Source organism: Microcebus murinus, chromosome 10 (genome assembly GCF_040939455.1).
Source record: "Microcebus murinus isolate Inina chromosome 10, M.murinus_Inina_mat1.0, whole genome shotgun sequence".
NCBI classification, from domain to species: domain Eukaryota; kingdom Metazoa; phylum Chordata; class Mammalia; order Primates; family Cheirogaleidae; genus Microcebus; species Microcebus murinus.
Genome location: NC_134113.1, coordinates 18,232,169 through 18,251,615, shown reverse-complemented (window position 1 = coordinate 18,251,615; position 19,447 = coordinate 18,232,169). Strand labels below are relative to the sequence as shown.

The window sequence follows — 19,447 nt, the reverse complement described above, 5'->3', positions numbered from 1 at the left end:
ACAAAGGCAAAACGTATGTGATTTCTTTTTACAGTTAAGACATATTCCAACTTCTGGATATGTTTGTCCTTCTTTTCCAAGATCTGACATAAAAAAATAAAAAAGAAATGGGTCATAGAATATGGAAGTTAATTGGAATAAGTTGAAGTATGCTGGAGAACAGCAAAAAGGAATGAGGGTCATGAATAAGTGGAAATAGACAAAACAGAAATGCAGTAGAGAAAGGCTGGTAAAGCTAGAGAAAGCACAGAATCATAGATCAGATCTGGAAGTCCTTCGCATTATCTAAACGAGATAATGAGGGTCCAGAGAAGTTCAATTACTCATTTATAATAATACAGAACTTCCGTTAGAACTCAGGTCTCCTAAAGCCCATGCCATATATTGTTTTTTTTAATTTGGTTACAAAACTGCATGGTACGGATAATAGCAGATGAAATTTCTAAAACAGCCTCGAATTATTTGTGGAATCAATTGCAGTCCTGCCATATTTTTACCCTTACATTCTGATATAAAAAGAGTTCATAAATAAAAGTTTTCTGGATATTAACGACAAAGAATTCCAGTTTCTTCAGTTAGTTAATGGCACACAAGCCCAATAGACATACATTGCTTACAAAAGACTTCAAAATTCTATAGGGTGAGCTCAGTCACAAGCTGAACGCTTGCTTCCCCAGCCTGATGGCAAAGGACAATCTCTAATTGAATTCTCAGATAGGTGACCTGGGCTCAAAGCATGACTTGTGGACACTTGGAAAAATCCAGTTTCTTTTTCCTTCTGGAAATAGTAACAATTACTCAGATCATAATCCAATGGTATTTTACAGTTTAGATTTGGCTTTGTGTCTTTGATTTAGCAATTTGTCCATGAACTAGGCACACATGAAATAGATGGAAAATAAGTGGTTTGTTAAATGCTTCTCAACATAAATCCATAAATATCTGATCATATTTGGATCCCAAAAAAACAGGATTACTTTGAATATTATAGAAGGATGAGCCATAGCAGTACATCAGAGGCAATAGCAGCCAGAGGTAAAAATCTAATAGTAATAATACTATTAATATATATTGAGAACTACCATGTGTCAGATAGTATACTAAGACCTCAATATGCATTGTTTATTGCATTTAATACTCCCAACTACCCTTTGAGGTAGGGACAGTGGTTGTCAACCTTACTTGGTAGATGAGGAAACCCAGGTTCAGAGAATATTCCCCAAGTGGAAATGATGGAGAAAGTATCACCCAGTGTAACAGGATCTACAGGGCAACATTCAACTGCATGTAATAGAAAGAAGACTGCAGTGGCTCAAACAAATATGAGTTCAATTATTTTTTTTACATAACAAGAAATCCAAGTGTAGAGAAATGAGGGCTATATAATCTCAAGTTGTCATCAAAAACTCAGCTTTCTTCTAGCTTTCAGTTGTACCATCCTCATGGTCAGAAGATGGCTGCTCCACCTCTGGCCATTGCATCTGTCATTCAGTCAAGAAGAAGATCAAAAGCAAGGGACAGCAGATGTACCAGCTGAATTCATTTCTTTTTATCAGGAAAATGATAGCTCTTCCAGTAGAGTCCTGTTTACATCCAGTTGACCAAAACAGATTAACAAGCTACTCTGGCTACAAGGAAGTATAGGAATGAGAATATTTTTAGCCTGGCACAGTATTACTCTAAATGAAACTGGGATTCTGTTAGTAAGAAGAGGAGAGTAGATTATTGGGTAGACAATCAGCAGCACCTGTCATGAACTCAGGTGGCTTTTGGGTGCTAAAGCTCTATACATAAATGTGCTTGCAACATCTATCTCAGTACAAAAATTGGAAATTCTAAACATCCCCCCACCTCTGGGGAAAAAGAAGTTTGCGACCAACTTGTCACTTGAGTGATAGTTTTTGTTACATTGCTTCTCCTGAAAACTCAGCCCTGGAGCAAAGAGGACAGAAGCCTGAGCAGTATCCCAGCTCTCTAATCGCCACTGGCCTCCCGTACCCTTTTTCAATGCAGCAAATGACCATCAAGCCTTCTGCTCCCTGATGACCAAGCAGCGAAAATAATTTTCTTTGAGAAGACTTTGTTCAACCTAATTTGTGAGTAAAATTTCCTAAGGGCAGCAGTGAAAGGCTAAGATAATGAGGAAGTCTTCAAACTCAGGGGAACTGATGAGATCTTTTCTCAAAGTCACCCTACACCATTAATCAATTGTTACTAGGCAGAGGCACAGAATCCAGATAGAGGTCAACAGATCACATGGCCCACGGCACTCCAAACTCCAGTGTCCTGCTGCTTAAACGAAAGCATGAGGGATTTTGTAACCCAGCAGAATTCACAACCTATGTTTATTTTTCATAGCGAGGGTTCAGTTCAGGCTGTGGGGTGTCTCTGACTGAGTAAAACAAAGTAGAAAGTCAGGGAAGAGGTAAAAAAAAGGGGGGGGAGATATCACCAAATAAGCAGGATAGATTGATCATACAGTTTGCAAGAAAGAACTAAGTTGGAAAGGAAAATTAAATTTAGCATCTCAAACTACTTGAATGTGTCCTTATCTAAAATTTGCAAATACTTTTACCTGTCATTTTTAATAAACATTTAAATTGAATCTTATATTTTTTATTCCAAACCCAGATAATATATTCCATCATTTCCCACAGAGCATGATATTTTGATTTTTCAGATGCTCTGTAAACCAGATCCCATTGTGTCAGACTTCTAAATGTTATCTTTCTCTTCATTAACTTCCTCTGATGCTGCTTATACGATAAGATACTTTATAAGTCAGAGTGTCTTTAGAAGATTCTGAAAGATAGATAAGTAAACGTTACAAAATCTCTTTTAGCTATTTCTTATGTTAGCAAAACCCGCAAATGCTAAATGCCCTCTTCATTAGTCCATTCTTCCTCAAATGCTAGATTTTTCTTAGTAATAATGAATAACAGAAATTTTAAAAAAAAGGTAAAATCACTCACTGCAAGGACAGGGAAATTTTTATTTTTATCTTTATTTTATAAACAATTCCCTCCTATCATGGTTCAGCCTGTTCTTTTTAGTCATACTTGGAACAAGACAATGGGCAACAATCACATTTATTAGCAATACACAAAAGATCATCCGGAGAAACAATTTGGGTAGTGTGAAGGTTCTAATCCCAGACCCTTTGGAAATGAAACAGGTAGTCCTGTTCCATTATATATTTGGCAGCCTCTAGTTTTAAATCCTGAAGAGGAGTCCTCTAATTTGTCACACAAAAATTTTCCTATATTTATACCAAAGGAGAAAAATCTATGTAGATCTAGTTCACCATGACAAAGGTGAAGAGGCAAAATGATTTAATTTGGGATTTCTGATGTCTATTTTTGTCTTAGACTAAATATTCTTTAACTAATACCATCATTTTTTTAAGTTCTGCAATTCAAAGAGCATATCAGATAAAATGCTTAGGAAGATTTCTGGACAGAAAAGATATTAAAAGTTAAACCTTGCATGCATTTTGATCAGCAATCCTATTTTGAGGGATTCACATTATAAAAATAATTAGAAAAGTATATAACACTGATATGTAAATATATTCATCATACTCATAAAAATATTTACTATGGTGAAATTTGTAAATAACTGAAATGTTCCAAAATAGTGCATTAGTTAATTAAATTAACTAATTTGGTACAAATGGTACAACATGGTACAACAAAAGTCTCTGTAGTTGTTTAAAATGGTAATGAAGATTTTTATTTGTTGATATTGCAAAGATGTCAACAGTTCATTGTGATGGGGAAAAATCAGCTTATAGAATAATGTGTGCAGTAAGAGCTCAGTTTTTGAACAAATTATTCTATATATGAATATACTAAGAAAAATGCATGAAAGGATATACTCCAAAATGTATACAGTGGTTGTCATGAGTTATTAGGCTATAGATAATTCCTGTTTTTTTCTTAATACCTTTTGGCAATTTCCTTCCCCCCCCCTTTCTTTTTTTAAATAATAATGTAAACATTTTTCAAGAAGTGATTTCTATTTTGAGGAGGGAAAAGGAGGGGGAGGGGAGGGAAGACGACTACACTAATGCCTGCCTTCCCATCTGGGCTAGTGACATGCACGCAGAGGACCTAAAGAGAGAGATGGAGGGGCAGCAAGAAGGGAGCCTTCATCACACTAAACGAAAAGCAGACAATATGCATATCAGTGTCCTGAGATGTACCACTATGCTGGGAAAACCCAAGACAAAAGAATTATTGGACACAACAGTTCAAAGCATATTGCACCTGTCAAAATGTCTGTCATCTTCTATAGAAGTGCACCATTCTAAGAGAGAAAAGAGAAACTTTAGCAAAGTCACTCAGGAACAACAGCTTACTTTGTCTCCTTCCTCCAGCCAACTCCCCCATCTGAAAGCCATTGAGCTCCATGCTAAAGATTGCCTGGAAGGACCAGACAATAGGAAGGTCTCTTTCATTGTCAAGGACAGTTACACTTTGAAGATGACGCTCAAAAGAGGTTAAAATGGGTCAACAAGCAATTGTTGGGCCTATGCAAGGACATGTGAAGAGAACATTGTTAAAGTCACACACAAAAAAAATTCGATCTCAAAGAATTCAACTTTAACCTAGAGGAGGTGTGGGAAGGAAGGAACTAACACATAATACTGATTTCTGATTTGATCCCAAAAAAGAATTAAGGGGGGAGGGGACCTACCCCCAAAGGATTAATTAATAGACAGTTTAGGGATGGTCTAAATGGATGCCATTCCAAACGTGCACCCACACTTTATAGAAAGATAAGTATGATTTAGGGCAAAGTGAGAAAATGTGATTTTTTTAAAAAAATGATGTGAAATATGTAAGCAGTGCTAACTCCAATGCAGGCTGTTACATATTTAAGAATTATATTTTCTGGATGTACTTTAATATGTATAGTATTTAGCCAGATGATTGGCAAATGGCTGGAGATGGGTGGGTATATTTTAACCTTAGTTATTACTTTAGTGCAATTTCTTAGATATCCTGAATAAAGAAAGCTTAAAAGCCCATTAGAGAGAAGCTGCATGGCAAGTTCCCATCAGCCTGCCTAGGTTTATGGCCCAGCTCTGCCTTGTATAGGCCATGTGACTTTGGATAAATAACTTAATCTCTTTATTCTCAGTTTCCAGTAGTGTAAAAGGGGATAACAATACACCACAGAAGTATTTCAGTGATTTTGGATTTCAGAATTCTGGTTAAAGGATCATAGACTTGGATATTATTGCACCATTATTTTATGTTTCCTCATCTAGGTTTTACTTGATCAAAATGGCTCTTCACTGCCCGTAAAAAATATCCAGTGCATAGTGGATGTTCAGTAAATTGTCAGAATGGATAAATGGAAGAACTAAGTCTAATGCTAGGTTGAGCTCAAGGAAGAGGATTGTGTCCTATTTAGTAGACATACCCAGCACCAAGGACAGTGCCTGGCAGGTGGTGAGTGCTCTAAATGCTGGTTAAGTTGCATCACACTTCTCAAATCTCTCACAGTGACTATCGGGATGAGTGAGGACCCATAAACACTTCACAACAACCTCAATATCACTGACTTACAAAATCAGATTGATTCCCACAGAGGAGGGAAAATACAGGGTGCAGGAGTATAAAAGAAGCAGTAGGAGTCTGGAGCCTAAACATGGCAAAAGAATGTGTGAAAAAGAATTGACACAGGGAATCACATTTCACAAAGACCTTGAACTAGGCCAGAGGGACCCCACGTACCTTAAGAATTCTGGGGCATTTTTCCTAATGTCAAGTCTTCCCCCAAAAAACAGCTTCTTCCTGGGTCCCTGCATGACTTCAAATCCTCGAGGTCACATTAGAAGTTACAAAAACATTACCTTATTCCTCCCCTTGTCTGAGTAGTTTTAGAGTCTTTTACAAAGAGAGTTGGACTAGATCACATTTGCAAGCTGGCATTCTATAATCTCAACTGAACTTTTCCAAACTGGAGGTTATATTAATAAATGGAATAGTTTGTTATCAACTTCATACATTGTTTTTTAATATAGAATTTGCTTTGTGGAAGATATTGCGGTGTTGTGTTTGTGAGCATGGCTGATGGAGGCAAACTGCCTCCAAACTGGCCAAATCAGTTTGTCTATCAGTGTTTCAGTTTCCACACTGGTAAATGGGTAATAGTACTGACCTCACAGTATGGTGCTGAAGGTAAAGAATATAGTATATAGAAAATTCTCAGAGAGGAACATAATGACACCGTCACCAGAAATAGTACTCATTGTCAGAGGAAGGCACTTGGATCTATAAGGCCTTGAATTAGCCCTGCATAAAATGATAATAGACGCACTAATTATCATTATACTAGCCATAAAATAATGACTTGCATTTGTATACTACTATTACTTTTCAAAATGCTTTGATGTGATAGCAGACTTCATCCCCAAATTGTCCTTTGCAGCAAACAAAGCATGTCATACCAATGTAACAGTAAAGAAACTCTGGCCAAATGGTGGGGGCGACACTAAGTCGAGGTCACATTTGCAGGAACACATCCTTGGCTCTTCAGATCCAGGTCAGCCCCAGCACCTTAGCTCGTTCCCTAATGCTCCCACTACAACATCCCACCATCCCAAAATCTCAAGTCAGATGTTGGTCAGCCCCAATAATCTTAAAAAGCACTGCTGTCTTTCACCAACCTCAAAACCGCCTTCCCTTCCGTTATTTTCTGAGCCTTCATTCACGGGGATGATGTTGTTTCAAACAAAAAGAATGATGTGATAATAATCTCTTATCCCGCTTCACTCTTCAAAGAGTTCAAATGTATTTTGTGCTGTCAACCCACAATCACCATCTCCCACTCTCCCCCACATTATCAGGAGGTGAGGGGGTTTACGCAGAGTTTCTATACTCACCTCATGTATGTGTACCAACAGTGTGGTATAGAACCTGATTTATAGATGTTGTTGAAACACACACACATATTCATATGTGCACATATGCTAGCTTTAATCATATAACATATAATATAGCTTAATATATAAAATAAAATTTCATAATATATAATATAGCTTTTAAAGCTTAGTTGTATATATACACATATTATTATCATTAAAAATGAAGCTTCATCATCTATGAAATGGAGATAATAATAGTAGATACTTCATGAAACCACTGTAAGTACTAAATGAACGAATACACTAGAACAATCCCTGGTACATAATACACAATAACTGTTGCTCTCATTATAATTATTGTTTATTTTATATGTTATAAAAGTAATCCTTACTTGTTAACAGTATTCACTAGACACTGTCTGAAATATTTAGTTTCTTCAATGCACCAAATTTTTAAATTTATTAATTTCTATTTTCCTATGTAACTTTCATAAAAACATAAAAAGTGACATATTACATCCTTTAAAAGGTAACTCAAAGCATGTAGTAATAAATACACCATAAGTCAAATCACATACTCCTGAATAAAAGCAAGCAGTAATTCAGAACCTATACAACAATTATTTTATACTATTGGGCCTTGCTTTAGTCCTCATTGCCTGTGCTATTCATAAACACATATTATTTCCTAAAATTGATTCATCTTCAATTATGGCTACTTAACTCAGCACTGTTTGGAGAACTAACAGTGCTGAGAAAAATTTAACTATGTTTACCGTGGCACATTTGTGTCTAAGTCCTAGCACAAAAGGAGGTGTCATTCTGAAGGACTTGAGCACCTTTAGCTCATGATGACAGTCAGAGTTGAAAATGCTTCTCATCCATCACTAAGCATGGCCAAGGCTAAACCAACTAACTTTCTCCCAAATGAGGACAAATAACCAGAGACAGCTCATCACACTCCTCCAAGGAAAAAAGGGTTCCTGAGGGCTTCTTTCTTTAGCTCTGATTCTTATCTCACTTATTTAAAAAAAAGAAATACTTACCTTGAACCCTATCAGTCTATGCAGATTCTGGTATATTTAGAATAGAGTTTTGAGCAATGTTTTCCCAAATGTGTTCCACAGGACACTAAGATATTGACAGGGTCATTTTTTAAAAAAAATACATACATATGCATGCACAAACACACCTATGATGGTTCCTTGATTAAATAAAGTTGGGATTCGGGGTTAGACAGAATTTTTCAGATTTTTTTCATTGTGGGATTTCTCAGAGACCTAATGCATTACTATGACTCTCTAAGAGGGTGCATCTCTCAGACATATTTATCTATGAACTTTCCATTTCACAAAGTATTTTTCTGGTACTAGTGCTCCATGGAACACACTTTGGGAAACTGCTTTAGAATATAGTATACCACATATTTTACATCTTCACTAAATTGCGGTTCTACAGCGGAGGGAATCCATGTACCCTATCAAATACATTTTCTATTCTTGGAGTTGACCATTGCAAATTTTTGGTTGTTCTAGAATAACTTAGAGGAGTGATTTCTTGACCTGAAAAGAAATCAGTTGTAGTAGCTCATTTATTACATAGCAAATTAAAATATCCCAGAATCAAAATTCTACATAAAATTCATGGATTTTCCCACACAATACTCCCCAACCAAATGGCATGAAGTAGAATTTATGATTGTCACGTGAACTCTGATGAGAAAATGCCATTATGTCTTCAGGAAACCAGTAACAATCACCACTGGTAACTGGCACATTGTCTTGTAACATAACCATTTTAATCGATAAAAAGTAAAAATAAACAAATTTATTTATTATAAAGATAATATTAATCTGGAACTAAGACAGCTCTAAAGTTTGGGGATTTTTCTTTAAAGTGCATTATTCATGAGGAATGCTGATGTTTAAAGAAATTTAAAGGTCTTCAAAGTACTCAGCAGACTCCTAAATGTTAGGCAGTTATTGTTTATAACATTTCATTCCTGTTGAAACTTTGAGACTTAAATTTGGACTTGAGACATGATGATGTCTTAAATGTAGGCATACTATACATATTAATTTGAACTGAAGCAAAAAATATGTAAATGCAGTAAGATTTTTACAGCCCCTATGAATCCAAGCCTGTGGGAAAATGGCAAGAAACGTAAATGAAAAACTATAAACGTGTGTGTGTGTGTGTGTGTGTGTGTGTGTGTGTGTGTGTGTGTGACATTGATTTTTGTTTCTCTCTGAAAGTTAAAAACAGTACATTAAAAAGAGAAAAACTAAACTCATAAAATCATTTGATAGAGTTGGCGTAAACATTGCATCAGGAAAAAAAGCTGCTAGGTTAAGCTGTTAAGTTAACCAAAATCAAAGATATTGCCTAAAATGATCAGTCTGATAAAACATTCCCTAAGCTGCTGCAATATGCTCTATTGCAAATCAGCAAGTTCAGCAGGTCTTTTACATTAAACTTTGTTCCAAGCGTTTCAGGGCCTCAAACTAGGATCCAGCTTCAGGTTTCTGACATAAAAACCTCAATATAGCCTGAGGAATTCCCCTGGGCACTTCGGGAGTAATCAAATTTCATGTTAACTATTAAATTACAGACATTCAATTGTGTTTTCCAAACCTCCGCTTAGAAATTCCAAAGCCCCCTTAGAAAACATCCTTAAACCAAAGGCGAGGTTGGCAAGTGACACCGTTTACCTGCGAAAGCAAAACAAAGAGGGGTCGTCACCGTCCCAGGAGGCACGTTGCGAAGCGGCACGCGATGTACCCCATCCCTATTGTGAGGCTCGGATGCTTTGTAACACTGGGAGACACCGCGGAACAAAAATACCATTAGAAATGCTTCAAAAGGAACATTTTTGGCTGCGCTAGAGACTTTTGACATTATTTATTAGGTTCAAAACTGCTTCACAAAAGCCTGACAATGGTCCTGTGGAAACCAGTCCATCTGAGGCCCTGTCTGTTGTTCTGCGCAGGCATTGACCGGGAGACGGGCCGCCCCCGCGGAACAATCCCCGCGCAGCGGTCAGTGCAAGTGAGCATTCACCACCGGCCTCGGCAGGGCCTGTGAACACACCGTGTGGAAGCGCCGGGGCGGGCGGGGGGGCGCCGCGGAGCAGACCTTTATTAACCTCTTGGAGGGGAACTGGGTGAGAGGACCGGCCAGCAGAGGAAGGGGCTCCCCTGCCAGGTCGCCGTGCAGGGAGGGGTCTGCCCCGGGCCTCCTTTCCCCCGGGGGCTGGGGATGCTTGGGGAGCATCTCCGGTGCCATGGCAACCGCGCCTCTTCCGGCCGCGTTTCCGGACGCGCCCCAGAGCCCGCCTTGCGCGTCGCGGGGCGCCAGGGCGCCCGCCGCCCACTCCTCCAGCTCGGGCTCCAAGGGGCTGTGCCTGGCGCTCGGCGGCGACAGCGGGGTCTGGCTCCTCCGGTACAGGCCCATGGCGGAGAAGGGCCGTCTCGCGGCGGGGCCGGGGACGCTGCCGAGGCTGAAGGCGGTGGAGGGTCTCCTGCCGGCACCTGGAAGGCAGAGGGGGCGGGCGTGGCGCTCAGTGTGCGGGGCCGCGCCCGCCCACGCGTCAAAAACAAGCCTCTGCCGGCGAGTGGGCGTCTGAGGAGTCAGCGTGTGTCGTGTGGGCAGGGGCGGGGAGATATCCCCCGGCATTACCCTCACGTGCCTCTTCACATTTGAGATGATAAAAACGCCAACTGTGCCCCCACCAAAATGGGGTGTGTGTGTGTGTGTGTGTGTGTGTGTGTGTGTAGAATCCTTATAAAACATTTTATTTCCGGGAAAACTTTTTTAAGGAGAGAGAAACAGAAGAATTGGTGACTAACATAGAGCCCCAACTCCTAAATTTGGGAAAGGTTTGTGAATGGATAATCGTTAAGTGAAGTTAGACATGCAAAAACAAATGGGTCTACAGCCCATTTAGACAGACAATTGATGACTTTTTAAAATCCGAGAGGCAGTTACTTCAAGGATTTTATTAAAAATTGCCAACCAACTGAAGATTAAAACAGTGAATTAACCTGAGGCTAGTTGCATACAACACACACATACACTCTAATACTGATAAGAGGTTCAATTTCTTTTTTCTTTCTTTCCCCAACCAAATCATTTTTTCATGTAAAAGATGTGGTAACTTTTTATAACAGTACAGCCGAGACTGCAATATATGAATATATGTGTATTTTATGAATATATATGTATTTCATATGATATATGAATATATGTATTTCAATATTTTCTATATATTTTATATGTAACATATAAATTATAATATATAATGTATATTTATATATAAAATCTCAAACTTTTACCTGAGGCATTCTGCCCATTGACCTACATAAATTAAAGTCTAATTCTTCAGTAGTGAAGTAAGATAATTTATGTGCTTTAGACCATTTTCTACAAGTTTTTAAAAGGCTTTGAATAGCATGTGGATGTCTAGAATATTTGGAACATCCCATGAGATCATTCACAAATTCAAAAAATAAGTAAAATAATTAAAATTCACAGTAGATGTCAAACAGTATGTCTAACTCTAAATAATTCAGTTTAGTTCATCACACACAGTCACCTCCCACTATACACTTAATATACCCAAGCCACAGAGAAAAATTTTTAGTGAATCTGATTTCTCCAATGAGAATGGTTTCCTGGTAATAAAGGTGGAATGGCATTTTAGTATCTCCAGGTAAGTGAAAGCTTTCAAACCCATTGCTTTGTGAAAACTAGATGCTTAATAGCTGTTTATTTGGATTTCCAGTCTTGGCAGATGAACCATTCATTGCATCAATATTTGGTGCAAGAGGAATCTACCAGGGAATATGGATGTGGCTCTGGAATTTAGAGCAACAGGACATGACCTAGGCAGAATATGTTGTCCTCTGTCTTGAGCCAAAGAATCGAAATGCCTTCCTTGAAAGCAATTTGGTAATGATACATTTGCAACAGACTGTTTTAGGGAGGCAGTGTAGTATGGTGAAATAAACAAAGCTTCAGGGTCAGGCCATCATAGATTTGAATCCTGGCCATCACCTGTCCTATGTCTCTTTGTCCTTATCTGAAGCATAGGGGTTGCATTACCTACTTTAGAGGTTTGCTAGTGGGATTGTTTGTTCATTCATTTATTCATTCTTTAATATTTGAGTGTTGTGCCTATTTTGTGCCTGGCATTATTCTAGACATTGGGTTACAGAAGGGCATAATGCAGTCAATATCCCTGCTCTTATAAAACTTACATTCTACTTGTGGGAGAAGAAGAAGGGAGGAAGTAGACCAATAAGTAAGCAAATGAAAAAATTATAAATGTGAGCTGCTAATAAATTCCATGGAGAAAACTAAAGCAAGAAAGGAAGTTAGAAAAGACCCAAGTAGGTAACATTTCATTAAAGACTTGTAGTGAAAAACAAAACTAAGTAGCAGAGGGAAGAATGTGATAAAACGTTGAGTGTCAAGTACATAGTAAGTGCTCAATACCCAACAACTATTATATTACTGTCATATTTTGACCTTTAATATAGGAACGCTGTGACCCAGAATAAGAATGAAAAGCTTGAATTCTAGCTCCAGCCCTAAAGTTACAAATATCTATGGGCCTCAGATTTCACATCTAAACCATGGGAAAATAACAGTTCCCATCTCAGAAGAGGGCCATATGAATCAAAATTGAAAGTGTATGTTCAGATTTTAGCACATTGCCTTGTACATAGTAAGACTCCAAAAAAACATTAACCAACCAGCATCATAGGCTTCCCATCCTCAGCCCCACCCTCCCAGATATGAAGGAATCTCTGACTCAGCCTCTTGGGAAGAAGGTCTCCCAGCCCCCTTCTGGAGCTCTTCCATCTCAAGCAATAGGTTCTCCTCTAGGTCAAAGCAAGTTCTCATTTGTATTAAGTCAAAATCTATCTCTTTCTTCTTTGGCCAATTCCAATGAATTGTACAAACATTTGGAGCAAAATCTACCTCAATAGTTTCCTAAAAAGAAAAAAAAAAAAGGCTACATAACATCAGTCTAATCCTTCTTCTATTACACATAATGGTTCATAGACTATTTAGAGACAAGCAGTTTTTTTCCTTACATTTTCTTTCCTCCAGTGTGAACACTAGCACTACAAATACCACCACCATCATCACTAGCACCATTCAGTCCCTGCTATGTTCAGGAAACTTTATATCAATCCTTTAATGACAGCATCTCTTCAAAGTAGTAATTGTCATTAGTTTACAGATGAAAAACCTGAGCTCAAAGAACACGTACAGGATTTGATCGTGACTACACAGCTAAAATGGAAGAAAACTGATATTTGAGCCCAGATCTTTCTGGTTCCAAAGCTCATTCATTCTGGGGCATCTCCTTACTTATAATCATTCCTTTTATTACAACGTGTGAGTTGAAGACACTTCATTATTATATACATTATCCTGTGCTATAAATTCATGGCTTCCTCATCTGTAAAATGGGAATAATAAATATTATCTGCCTGAGTGTTATATGAAGATTTCATAAAATAACATAAAATTCTTAACATAGTGTCTGGAACATGGTAAGAGTTTAATAAATGGGGCTGGAATGATGATAACAGTAATTAACAGGTGTCATTCTCGGGTGCAATACCTGAAGCACCAAGTTACCTGTCATCAACTCACACCTGTTTTCTCCTTCAATACAACACTTGGCAGCAAGCATATGTTCATTAAGGGTTGACTAATACAGTTATCATACCTTCTAGAATAGGACCTGCCATTAAGTCAATAATTTTTGTTTATATTGATGTTAAAAACAAAATGTGACCAGTTGAAACAAGAAAAGAGTTAGGAACCACACTGTGATACCTACCAGCATTTCCCTTGGAATCAGTCAAGGGCTGGTTCTGAAGTCTCCTGTGTCTATTGATGTGCATGCCGACAGCCTCCAGGTGAACAGGATTTACCGAGAATGGCTGGATAGGCTTTTGTGCCATTGACTGCCACACAAATGGACTGTTCCAGGCCAGCTTGGATGCTCCTTTGGCTCCATTCTTAATCTCTTCCTCAACAGTAAAGATCAGGGGGGCCTCATCTGTTTCGATGGATGGTGTTGGGGAGGAACAGGCTTCTCTGTAGCTTTCTTCTTCACAAGAAACTGTGCTTACAGAAGACCCGGGGATTATATACTGGTGAGTGCAAAGTAGTCTTTTATATGCCATTGGACTCGGAATCCTTCCTGGAAATATAAAAGGGAAACACATTAGTTTGAAAAAATAAACTTCAATATCACCTACTAAATAACTGGCAGGAAGGATGAACTCAGGTGGCATATGGACTTTTGGTTGCTTATTTCGTGTTTCTACCCTGAGCAAAGAGAAATGACAAAGAAGATGGGGACCAGGGTAGCTGAGTAGGAGAGGAAGAGGAGGGAAAGGTCTGGAAAGGGAGGAAGAAGACTAGGAATGCTTTTGTTGAGTTCAAGCTGTGTTTTAGGCATAGTGTGAGGCCCTGGACGTGTTTGTCATTTAATCTTTACAAGAACTGTATCTAGCAGATAGTATGATTATCTCCATTTTATAAGGCAGAAAGCTAGGTTAGGCTTATGGGTTGAATCCTGTGCCCCAAAAAACATATATTAAATTCCGAACCCCCAGTACTTATGCATGTGAACTTATCTGGAAACAGAGCTTTTGAAGATGTAATCAAGTTGAGATAAAGTTATGCTGTATTAGGGCAGACCCTAATCTAATTTTATAAGAAAAACAGTTATTAATCAGCAGAGTTGAATCTAAATCTTTCAGCCCCATAGCCCAATCTTGACTGCTCAAGACACTCCCCTTGATGCACTGTCAGAAAGGAAAAAACAATCTCAGTTGCTTAAAATTGCTCTAGTATATTATAAAACATGCAGAGAAAAGCTATGCCTCCCACTTGGATTCTTATCCAGCAGTTGAAGTGGGTTCCTCTACCTAATTTACTTCCAATGAGGAACTAATAGCTACTGCATCAACTTGGACCATTCATATTGCAATTTCTAACTTCTCAGAATAAAGTAAACAGGAGAAAGAGTCCCCAACAATCAAAGATAGTAATGAGCAGAGCTGGTACAATACCAGGTTCCCCTGGTACAAAGGAGGAGATGCAGAGAAGATAGTTTAAAGAGCTATCTAAGAAGCAAAACTGGCTTCTTAGCCTGTTGGTAACAGGTTAGTTATGGGGGGAGGAGACAGACAGAAAGAGGGAAGAGTAATTCTCTAGACTGCACAACTGTATGGATGGTGTGTGTTTGATGATTTAGGATTGGGATTTGCAAGTGTTGAGGTCTCTTTTGGGGAGGGGGATGCTGTGAGGAGGATGAGATGATACGAGATGTATTTGCTTTTATCTTATTATCCAATCCAATCCTTTTTTGAAAATCCTTTTTTTTCATATAAATAAAAATGAATTACGGCTTATTTATAAGATAAGATATTACTCACAATGGTGTGAGTGCAAGCTCAGGGGCTTGATGAGCTGGGTTGGAAGACTGATTCTACAAATTCTACAAATTCCACAGATTACTAGTTGTACACCCTGGAAAAATTCCTTTAGGTTTACCCTGCCTCAGTTTCTCATTCATAAACTAGGGATAATTGTACTTACCTCTAGGAATAGTATAAGGAATAGATTAGACAGTGCACTCTAACTCCTTAGAGTACTACTTGGCATATAGAAATATGAATAAATAAATAAATAGCTATTGAATATTAACATTATTAGTAATAAAATAGAATTTATATTAAGAATGCTTAAGTATAAAAATATATAAAATTATACAATTTTATTTTTAAAATACAAAGAATAAAAACTAGAAGAAAGAAAATGAACCAAATTAATAATTGTTTCTCAGTGGTATAATTCAAACTTTGGGTACTTTTATTTCATGTTCAAATCTTATGCACTGAATATATATTACTCTTATAATCCAGAAAGCACCTTCAATTAGACAATGCAGATAAACTCTAGAGAGTTAATATAGTTTAGCATTCCAGACTGTGAATTTATTTAACCAGATATCTTTTCACCCAGCAGTGACATGGAATAAGATACCAAGATCATTCACAGAGGGAGCAGAATGAGGAAGGAGAAATTTTCAGAGCTTAGAAGTCTGATTGGGTGGGTGACGGGCAGACACATTTTGACAAATGAAGGGCAATTTGCAGGGTTACATTTGGCCTGTGGTAGTAGGACCAAATGATCCCATTTGATATGGGTTCGATTGTCCTCTAGGAGATATGTTGAAGTCCTAACTTCATGTACCTGTGAATATAACCTTATTTGGAAATAAGTTCTTTGCAAATGTTATCAAGTTAAGATGAGACTGTCGTGGTTGCCCTTAATCAAATATGAGCGGAGTCCTAAGAAGAAGAGAGAACAGAGACACAGACACACAGAAAGAATGTCATGTAATGAGCGTGGCAGAAGTTGGAGGGATGCACCTAGTAGCCAAAGAGCACCAAGTGTTGCCAGAGCCTCCAGAAGCTATGAAAAATGCATTGAACAAATTTCTGCTTCAGAATCTCTAACCCTGCTGACATCTAGATTTAGGCTTCTGGCATCCAGAACTGTAAAAAGTAAATAAATTTCTGTTGTTTTAAGCCACTCAGTTTATAGTACTTTTTTATAGCAGCCCTAGAAAACTAATATAGCCAAAATAGTTTCAATTTACACATTGTCCCAGAGTACAATTGATCCATGAACAACATGGGTTTGAACTGCGTGGGTCCACTTTTATGTGAATTTTCTTATGCCTCTGCCACCCCTGAGTCCACAAGACCATCTCCTCCTCTTCCTCTTCCTCCTTAGCCTATTCAACGTGAAGATGACAGGGATGAAGATCTTTATGATGATCTACTTCCACTTAATGAGTAGTAAATATATTTTCTTTTCCTTATGATTTTCTTAATAACATTTTCTTTTATGTAGCTTACTTTATTGTAAGAATAGTATACAATACATCTATTGACTGTGTCTTCAATAAACTTCTGGTCAACAATAGACTATTAGTAGTTAAGTTTTGGGGGGAGTCAAAAGTTATACATAGATTTTCAACTGCATGGGTGTCAGTGCCCCTAACCTCTGCATTGTTCAAGGGTCAACTGTAATTATTGATAGCGGCTCTTTCCGCTTAAAAAAAAAAGTGTCCAGATTTGGGGGATAAAAAAGAAGAAAAACCAGGAAGTGGCAGGTGTGAAATGGGAGAAGGAAGAGAATGGATTTGAGTTTATTATGCAGAAGAAACTGTGCCAAGGGGTAACAACTTGTAACAGGACATACATTCCCTGTGTTCAAGGCACAGTCACATAGCAAAGAGGTTGCTGGCCATGCTAGGTGGCCAGGACACAGTTCTCCTGAGCTACAACCTTGTCTGCAGAGGTGAAACCAAAGCAAATGCCTCCAGCAGCCAGGCAGATAACAGAAATGAGAGAAAGGACCAAGTAGGAGTATCCTGGGACTATGTGTCCCATTAAAGGGGGTAGGGCAGACACTTTTGGATCTTATCTTTTATTGCCTTGAGGCAATGTGGATCCAGTGTAGAAAGTCTTTCTGGATTTTCTGGAGAAGCAGAATATATGTATTTTTTATGTATATGAAAACTTCTAAGTTGTAAATGTTGGTAACATTCATTTTTTGGAAAATGCAGCATGGGATATCTAAAACATGACTGTTCTCTAAATCATCGCAGGCCATCTTTGGCCTAGGGCCAGGCTTGTAAAAGCCACACTATCAATTACCTTCTATCTTAATGTCTTCACTGCAGAACATGATTTTATAACTATCAGCTTGGAACAGTGGGGATGCATTTGCAAGCCCCGTGTACAAGCAGATCTCAGAGCTCTAGAAATCTGGTCTACCTCCAATGCTTTAGATTGAGCTTTTATTTTCATTTTATTGGTTGCCCCATTTCGTCTTAGTGCCCAGAATTTGAAATAGTAGACAAATCTATCAGCCTTTCCCAAATTCAAAGATATATCTAAAATATTTCAAAACAGTAGGGCTGGCTCTCTTGATCCCAAAGGAAAACAAACAACAGCTATAACCAGTGGCATTTGATCTGTCCTTGTCCATTGTTCAATTATCAAGAACAGGATGGAAGGCCTGAGGCACTTTACACACTTTCACATCCCACAAATTACAGGTGGAAAGAGACCTTAAAGGCCACTATTAAATTGGAACTAATCAAACAACACTTATGTGCACATATGGATATAAAACTTATCGGAAATCAAGCAGGTGGGATTGGGGAAGAAGGGATAAGAAAATTCACACCTAACAAGTACAATGCGCACTATCTGGGTGATGATCACACTTATAACTTTGGCTCAAACTGTACAAAAGCAATTTATGTAACCAAAAAGTTTGTACCCCTGTAATACTCTGAAATAATTTTAAAATAGCTCATCTGAGACTGAGCCTCCATCACCTTCAATATCCACCCCTATTTAACTTAAATACATCCAGGGAACTGGACCTTACTACCTCTACATCAAAGATTTCACTGCTTTTCCAAAGAGCAAGTAACTAAGTTTGTATTTGCCTAAAATAGGACTTAAATATATAAATGAGTGTGTGCATAAACATATATACATATGTATAGGGAATAATTATCAAACTTACTGTGTATGATGTTAGGATAAGTGGTGATTGTGTTTATTTATTTCTTAATAGTTATTCAACCAATATTTATTGAGCTTCTACTGTATACTAGGTGCTACCCCAGTGATTACCCAAGCCACTAGAAATGGTCATTTTGAGACTAAATTGATCTGCTGATTTAAAGCAAAATGGACTTTGGCATAGCAAGCAATACCCTTCCTGTTTCATAGATCCCTGAATGAATTTCAGGTTTCTTCTGTGATACAACTAGCAGGTTGCCTGAATAGATATAAAAGCCAGTTGTTTTTGCATTAAGAAATCAGAACCAAAAACTGTTGGAAATGGAAAATCCTTTTGCAATTCCCCAATGGCTTAAAGAGACACAACTAGATCTACCATATACCTAAAAATGATACAGGCTATATATGACAGACTCATAGCCAACATCATATTGAATGGGGAAAAATTGAAAGCATTCCTACTTAGAACTGGAACCAGGCAAGGCTGCCCACTATCTCCACTTCTATTCAACATAATGCTGGAAGTTGTGGCTAGAGCAATCAGACAGGAAAGTGGAATTAAAGGTAATCATATTGGGGCAGAAGAGATCAAACTTTCACTGTTTGCTGATGATATGATGTTATATTTAGAAAACCCCAAGGATTCAACCAAGAAACTCCTGGAATTGATAAATGAATTTAGTAAAGTCTCAGGATAAAAAATCAATACACAGAAATCAGAGGCATTCATATATGCCAACAACAATCAAATTGAGAACCAAATCAAAGACTCAATACTCTTCACAATAGCAACAACAAAAAATAAGGTACCTAGGAACATACTTAACCAAGGAGCTAAAAAACCTCTACAGGGAGAACTATGAAACACTGAGAAAGGAAATAGCAGAGGATGTAAACAGATGGAAATCCATACCATGCTCGTGGA

At 38.0% G+C, this 19,447-nt stretch overlaps 1 protein-coding gene across 2 annotated transcripts in view; it reads right to left on the bottom strand.

The window, feature by feature from the left end:
* Positions 1-9,763: 9,763 nt before the first annotated feature.
* Positions 9,764-19,447, bottom strand: part of C10H12orf42 (chromosome 10 C12orf42 homolog) — a 133,474-nt gene continuing 123,790 nt past the window's right edge. For both annotated transcript variants that reach the window (XM_012772685.3, XM_012772689.3), the window contains 2 exons: positions 13,737-14,102; positions 9,764-10,407 (listed from right to left, as the gene is read on the bottom strand). In XM_012772685.3, the coding sequence (XP_012628139.1) occupies positions 9,917-10,407; positions 13,737-14,102 (857 nt within the window). In that variant the 3' untranslated portion in view covers positions 9,764-9,916. The remainder of the gene's footprint in view (positions 10,408-13,736; positions 14,103-19,447) is intronic.